A 7,718-nucleotide genomic window follows, 5' to 3' on the forward strand; every position below is an offset into this window, starting at 1 on the left:
GCTGCTGCCGCGGTATCCGACACGAAACACGGCCAGACTGCATGGCGACCACCTGTGAGCTTCGTGCCGGCGCCGGCGTCGCGACGCCCATGTACCGTCCATCGACCCAACCGCGCCACCGACGAGATACCGCGACCTCGCTCGACCGAACCTCCGCACCCGGGACCAATTCGAGATTCGCGCATGAAACTGCGTAAACCGTGGTCTGTTCGGATTTGAATTCTGGATATTGTTATCGTCGTCGTTGAGGGGTGAGCAAAGTGGTTCGCTCTTCTGCATCGAATTACACATGCGAAAAAAAACAGATTACGGAAAGGAAATATCAGTACGATACGCAATGACAAAAGGATGCGAAGACGTACGATGGAATATAATTTATGAAACAGATGAACCTGGATGAACCGTGGCATCTTTGGAATCGAACTTTTAAAATAAAAATAGGCGATTTTGAGACGAATGGAATTTTTGGATATTTTTACTTTGAACAAAGAAAGGTTGTTCGATCTACAATTACGGAATAAAGAGATCTCTGAAATTGAACAAAAATTCGTGTTCGTTCGAAGCAGTTATATTTTTCTACGGTTGAGAAATATCGCAAGCATCGCTCAAATATAAAACAATTGCTATCGGCACGCGCGATTTCTCGTTTCTCTGTTGAAAATTTTCTTGATGCGTTAAAAGTTTTCTTGTCCCTTGAAATAAGATGGAGATTGAAATATAAAAATTCCAGGATTTCGGTAGAATTCGAAGAAAGTAACAGAATGTTTTCCTTTGTTGAGTATAAAATTTGATGATTCAAGATAAGATGTAATAAAATTATACTTGCGACAGCACGATTGCTTCCGGGAAAATGGAGTAAGCAATAGCGCGTCTATACACTGTTACGAGTCAGAGAATCGCGCACGCCTATTGTTTCGCGATTCCGATGGAAGCAAAACATTCTACTTTTATTCGGGTTACGAGTTCATTCGATCCAATTTACCTTTAATCGAATCAAAAACGTTCGGTTTTCTTTCATCGGTGCTCCTTTCTAAGGAAAAAGAGGATCGTCGGACTATTCGGTTCGCGTTGCCGTTTGACGATTCGGAATGCCATTCTTCGCTATTTTCGCTCTTTTGACTACAGCATTAACAGTCGTAAATTCAGGCACCGATGTTGAGCGCCTTTGGGACACCGATATTGTGGCAGAGCGGTATCGCGCTCCCAAGATAATAATCGCAGTAGTTACGATGATTACAACCGCCATTGTTCTTCCCGTCCGATATTATCCGCTTTCCGCGCTTCTCGCTATTTTCTGTCGGTTCGACAAAACGGCGAATATGACACGGTGCTCGGAAGAAAAAAAAAATATAGGAAGGGGAAAAATAGGAAGGAAAAAAATGTGTCGAAGAGAGAGAAGTTTGAAGGGAAATAACTGGGTCGTTGGGATGGATAGTGGCAATCGGGAACAACAGTCGCCGAGTTTTCCGTGCGTTTGCTAGTTCGCTCGATATTCCAACAAACGAATGTTTAGACCAGTTGCGAGATCGTCGCGGAGAACCGACGAGGTTGTGAAATAGGAGATGACATTCGATCAGATCCCACGTTCGTCTTGGGAAAAAATTCTATTACGACGGATCTATTACCGTGGGTTTATCCGAGTGGTTCTCGCGCGACGACGAACGCAACTAGTACGAGTTTTCACCAGATCGCGGAAAGCGTCGCGACCGAAGAACGAGAAACGAAGAACGTGTATTTTCGACGAAATATTCTGAGATTAAAACTTCAGATTTTCGTATAATAAATCACTGAGATCTCCTGTTTAATCGTAGCCTTCAGAAAATAATGTTAAATTGAAGATCTGTACGTCCTTGAGGATGTTACAATATTCCGTGACTTTACTATTTTTATTAGTTTCTTACCTCCATAACGAATTTCGATCTCGTTTCACAAAAAAAGACCAATGAAAAGATATTCACTGTGAAAACTTGCTCCTTGATGAAGCCACGCGATTAAACTTTCGCTCACTGACGGTCTAAGAATTTTCACTGAGAAACGCTTTTTTCGATTTTCCTTGAAATTATCGCCTGGATACTGCGTGTCGAAGTACGAGCAACTTTTCATCCGACTTCCCCGACGTCAGCCCTCTCGAAACGCGAATCTCGTAATTGTGAGCCGCGTCGCGAGGCACTCGCGTCGCGATTGGCGGCTCGAACGCGAATAATCGTGGTTTTATGATGGGCGCCCGATACTTCGCTCCTTTCTCTTCGCGAATCGTGGCTTCCCCTCGGCTCTTGTCGCTTCACGCTTCCCGCGTCCACGAAATTTTGCACCATCGATCGGTACATGCACTTCTATCGAATATTTCCGCGTTACGCTAGTAAAATATTACGAATACATCTGACAAATTTTAGAAAGCGAAACGAATCGCTTCTGCTATCGTCGAGATTCGTGTTCTCGTTGTCACGTTGAATTCTTGCGATTCGTGTTGTAACACGAGACACAAGCGTTCTATCTATTAGCTCGTGTCGAATCGAAGTACGAATTGTTAAGGGGAATTTCCAGTCTGAAAATTCGCGCTGTCGTTGTTCTCGGGGGACGAAGTTCCCAGGAGAAACTCCAGAACATTTTTTTCCTTTCGCGACTTTAATCTTGAACGCTGCAAAGCGTCCTTCTGTACGACAAGATTCTTTGATGTGTGTCGGTCGTCACCGAGTACGTGCCTTTGTCATCCAAGTCTTCGACTCGAAGCGAAAAGAACGTTGCGTCGGATTAAACGCATCTGTATCTAGCCCTAGGTCGTATCAAAGCTGCCACAATTGACACCTAACGATTTATGCAAACACGAGTCATTCAGAGTGAAATTTCGCTAAGATGTATAATTTCAAAAGACGTAATCATAAATTCCTAAATTTTGGAAGCTCTGAATTTCTAAAATCTCTGGTTCTTTATTAATCTTTCGCGAACTAAATAATTCGTTTTTGACAATTTGTAAGAATTCTTTCGAATTTCATACGAGGATATTTCACGATCGTTCGAAAGAAAGAAGAGTGTGTGTTCGCGACAGGTCGGCCATCCCTTCCCACATTACATTTTCAGCCCCCTCGTCCAACTTCTCCACCGACCTCAGCACAACGGTTCAATGCCACGGCCCGATGAACCTAGACACCCGGTATATACGCGTGCACACATACACACACCCAATTTCGCGTACGTATTCGAACGAGACCGTGGTTTTTATTTGCCGGACCTTGACTCGATTTTTGGCTCCTGAATCGTTGTCGGTACCGAAAGGTCAACAGATTTCGAGTTCGCGGCTTTTCGCCACAACGAGAGCCTTAATGGCGGGAACGCGTTAATTGGTCGTTATCGATTACGGGCTTTTTTCACGAAGATTGCACGCATCCCACAGAACATTTAATCCGAAAAATATACACTTTGAAAAAATCGAAATTAAGCGCGACTGAAGCTTTCTTAAAGTATTTTACAATTTTCTGTATGATAGAAATGTGCACTAGGAATCGATGAAAAAGTGGAGACGATAGGCGTGCGGCAAAGCAGAAACGATCAATCGCTAATTAACGCCGATCTGTCTGTCACGTTCGTTTATCGATTAGCAGAACCTAATCGAACAGTGTTACGCAAGTAAATAGCTCGACTTCCGATGCTATTATCCCGCCTGTTATGTACTTACGCCGGTACCTGATGCGTTCGTTACACGCGACTAGCTTGGAGATCGATAAAGCTCGCGTGGAAATTGTTTTGCTGTGAAAAGTCGTTGACCGCGAAAGCGTCGCGGAATCGAAATTCACGTCGTTTAGTTCTTTTTTTTTTTATCGCGTTGTATTCGCGCCTTCCGCAACCGATATGGCCAAGCCATAAATTCTCTAATTGGCCATGATCGCGTTCGCCATAAAGCATTTGTAATGCGATTCGAGTTTCTGCCCGTAATTAAGGTTAGGAACGACAATTATATATGCAGTTCATTAATTTCTTCAAAATCCAGTTTGTTGGAATCTTCGTGCAGAGACGTCAAACAAACGAGCGTTGCTGCAACATGCTGAGCGTTTCGCTGAACAACTTATAGAGTGCGTCATTAGATAGAGGAGCGCGGGAAAAATTTACGGTCGCGTTTCGTTCATCGGCGTTTGCTCAATGAACCAAGATTCCTTTTCCGTGTCTTTCATCGACGAACGTTTTGATACAAAAATAGAAAAGGCGATTGTATCTACCATTGTCTTCTCTCATTTACATGATTTTCGGCTGACAAGTAAACCGTGTTAAATAGACCGTCATTCAAGACGAAACTAGATATCCAGGCAAATAGAAAACAGGCACGCGCGCGGACGAGGTAAGCAAGGGGGAAACAGCGTAATCAAAAAAGCCACTCAACGTGCACTTACGCGAAGCGTACTCACCCGTCCATTAAGCAACAACGATGCGCTCGTAGAACGCCATGAGTCGCGGAGATGGCCCGATTCAGTTTTCACCCCCGTATTCTATCTTCCCGCGAATTCTATCTTGTAATCACGTTCTCCCTTCTCGTCGTCGGCCGAATGGAACGGTAGTACTATGTCCAGCGACACGCTGCCACGATCTCACCAACTGTTCGGTTATTTTCCTCGAGCAACGTGCTTCCTCTGCGGCATTCGTCGAATGTAAACAAGGTGTTCGGAGCTTGCGCTGTGCCCGGAAGCTTCGCCGCGAACCACACAGACCTTTCTGTCCATGCACGCGACTTCTACGCTGCTTCTCTCTCTCTCTCTTTCTCTTTCTCTTTCGCACTCTCTCACTCTCTCTGTTTTTCTCTCTTCCACGTCCGTCTTTTCTCTCCTTTTTCCTCTTTCATTCACCTCTCGCGTCCCTGTCCAAGCAAGCTTACGGTTGGTCACCGTCCTCGTCACACCCCCTCGTAACCCGTCTTTTTCCCATCAACGGGAAACGCTCCCCCTTCGGAGCCTTTCTGCGTGTTACGGTTCGTAGCTGGAGAAGTTCGGTCGCTTTTACTGTCGCTGCCGCTTCGTCCCCGTACTATCCATGGCGCTGTAATGGCGACGCAACGGTTATGGGGGTCGCCGTGCGCGAAGCCACCCCCATGCACGATGGGGAAGCACGATCAATACCTTAACCCCCGCGATACGCTTTTCCACTCCGTGACGCTTGCCTGTCCCCCGACGATGTACCTAGCCCGCTCACCCTGCAACTCTCTATTTCTCTCTCTCTCTCTCTCTCCCGCTTTCTCTCTTACTTTCCCTCTACTCTGTACACTCGGTTCTCTGTATCGAATCGCACCGGTTGTCGACGAGACTCTACCTCCCGCTTTTATCGTCGACCATCCGTCGCTATTCTTTGTCGCGCACAGCGAAACTTTCTGTATCGCGTGGAGCATCGCGACCGACCTGGAACCTCCTCCTCGCGAGCAGTTGGAGTCTAGCGGCAGAATGAATGCGACCGGTGGCTCTTTATCTTCCAGCGATGCAATTGCGTCGGAGGGCGGCCTCGAGTGGCCAGAGCAACGGATTAATCGGAGCCAGAGAACTTCGAGGACGCTCCCTGAGTCTCTCGTCTCTGCCGTGTGTCGGAAATTCGTTTCTCGCGCTATAGGGTGCGATTATTTGGACGTCGTTTACCACTTCGGCTGCCCGTATCGAATTTTTAACCCCTGGTCTGCTCGATTTTATCGAATTTTATTTCAGCTGGTTTGGCTCTCACGATTAACAACAATTTTGAAATTCCTGAATAACACTTGGTTAAAGCGTTCTACCTTTGTCGATGTCGAATTGTAAATTGGAAAAACAGTTGAAAGGGTGCGTATAGTCGGCGATCGAATTTCTACGTGTTCTAGTGGCATTTCGATGCTGCACGGTCGTAAATTACCGGACACTGTACAAGAGCGATGGAAAAATCGCTTTTTCCGTTCATAGATGTAAACCGACTAGCTTCGGTTTTCGACTGTAGGTACAGATTTCAAAGGACTCGGATATTCTTTCCTGGGTATTGATTTTTTCCATTACGATTTAAACGGGCTCCAGTAACGATGGATACGAGAGCGTATTACGAAGAGTTTGGCGGCTAAAGTACACCCTCGTCGAAGCGACGGGAGCCCGACAACGCCCAGGAGGGTTGAATTTAGCCCTTAATTACGGGGACCGGCTCACGAACGATCAGCCACCAGAATGTTTGGCTCGTCGAGGGTTTCCTCTATCGCGCTTCACCAGATGCTTCGTGCTTACCATGAGAGACGATCGTCCTGATTTCTTTTTTACACAACCTGTATCATTAAGAGGAATCCCACTACTCGTTTCCTGTATAATTTCGTTCCTTCGTTCGAGCATTTAAAATTTGATTCGTTTAAAATATAATACCGATGTATGGATACTTGTCGATGTAGGTTAAGTCCATCGAAACAAACGTAGCTACTATCGTGAACGCTATTAATACCGTTATTTATTATTTGCTGTTTGCTATCGAAAATCAAAAATATCTAGAAGGGCGAAGGAGCGAACAACGAGCAAAGAGAGCAAGGCACACACCAACGATCCACTTGCGAGTGAACATTATTGCAGGCGTGTAAAGAGTCGTTGTGTTCGCACGCTCTCTTGTGCAACGCTCTCTTACCCTTCTCACACGCGTGCCGCGATAAAAATGAGCTGCATGCGTGCTGTGTTTTAAGATGTGTCTCCGATTTTATTCAACGCCCAGTCGCCTTCCCTCCGATCCCACTCTATCGTCCGTGTTAATTCTCCTGCGTGTGCAGATCAATTTGCGAATTCACCTGATCCTTTAACTTAATCCCGGCAGGACGAGTGTCATTTGTTAAATCAAGAAGATGAAAAATATATTATTTTCGTTCAGTTGATTCACCGAATGTTCAATGGTTTACGAGATATTTGTAATAAAGAATATATATTGCTTAATTGTTGTATCTTTGTTGCAAGAAAGAAAACGAAGGAAAAAAAATACAGCGAGTGTGTAAAGACGCATACTTACCATCGGACATGATGACGAACAGTGATCACCGGATCTTCGCAAACATTTTATGATCACTGCACGATTTTCTTGTAACAAACTCACGATCAGTTCTCGAGACCTATAAAAACGTTCGATTATTCGCAAGAATTTTCTGTCTGGTACGAATGCTGATAAGAACCGTGTTTCATGAACGTGCTCGCGAATAGTATGCACGCTGCACGCAATTTGCAATCTATCGCGGATAGCGAGGATGCAAGATGTTTAATGAGGTTACTGGATGGTTCTGCGATAGATTAACACCATGAACGATCGTGCTATAAACATTATGGCGCCAGGCTTCTGAATGACTACTTGCTACATACGTATGTATAAAAGATAGTACTTAAAAGCGGAGAATTATTAATCGAACACCGTTCTTCACTTTTAATTCACAGCGTTATAACTATCAAGGTATCTATCGACGTTTCATACGAATTCAAATGCTTTTCAGTGATTTTATTTTTTTATCATTTTATCATAAAATTTTATTTCGCCAGCATCATGTATATCTTAGAATGTAAACTGTAACGTTAAAGATAAAACTAAAATTTGTCAGTTTTCCAATAAACTCCAATAAATGACAGTATACATAGAGTTTAAAGCACTGTATTGTATCTGAGAAATATAAAATGGTATTTAAATCTACTATAAATAGATTTATATTGTTTGTAAGGAATTGAAAATACTATATAGTATTTCGGTATATTTGTTCTTCTGTTCTTCGAAAT

At 44.2% G+C, this 7,718-nt stretch overlaps 1 protein-coding gene across 3 annotated transcripts in view; it reads right to left on the minus strand.

Moving 5' to 3' along the window:
- LOC100741310 (proton channel OtopLc) overlaps positions 1-6,994 on the minus strand; it is a 37,542-nt gene extending 30,548 nt beyond the window's left edge. Inside the window, exon 1 of one of the 3 annotated variants that reach the window (XM_033321554.1) lies at positions 6,970-6,994. In XM_033321554.1, the coding sequence (XP_033177445.1) occupies positions 6,970-6,979 (10 nt within the window). In that variant the 5' untranslated portion in view covers positions 6,980-6,994. Of the gene's footprint in view, positions 1-1,901; positions 2,137-4,397; positions 4,641-6,969 lie in introns of those variants that run through there. The other 2 variants (XM_024368539.2, XM_003490606.4) reach the window with 2 other exon arrangements.
- Positions 6,995-7,718: the final 724 nt, after the last annotated feature.

This window comes from Bombus impatiens, unplaced genomic scaffold (genome assembly GCF_000188095.3).
Source record: "Bombus impatiens unplaced genomic scaffold, BIMP_2.2 scf_0463, whole genome shotgun sequence".
Taxonomy (NCBI): domain Eukaryota; kingdom Metazoa; phylum Arthropoda; class Insecta; order Hymenoptera; family Apidae; genus Bombus; species Bombus impatiens.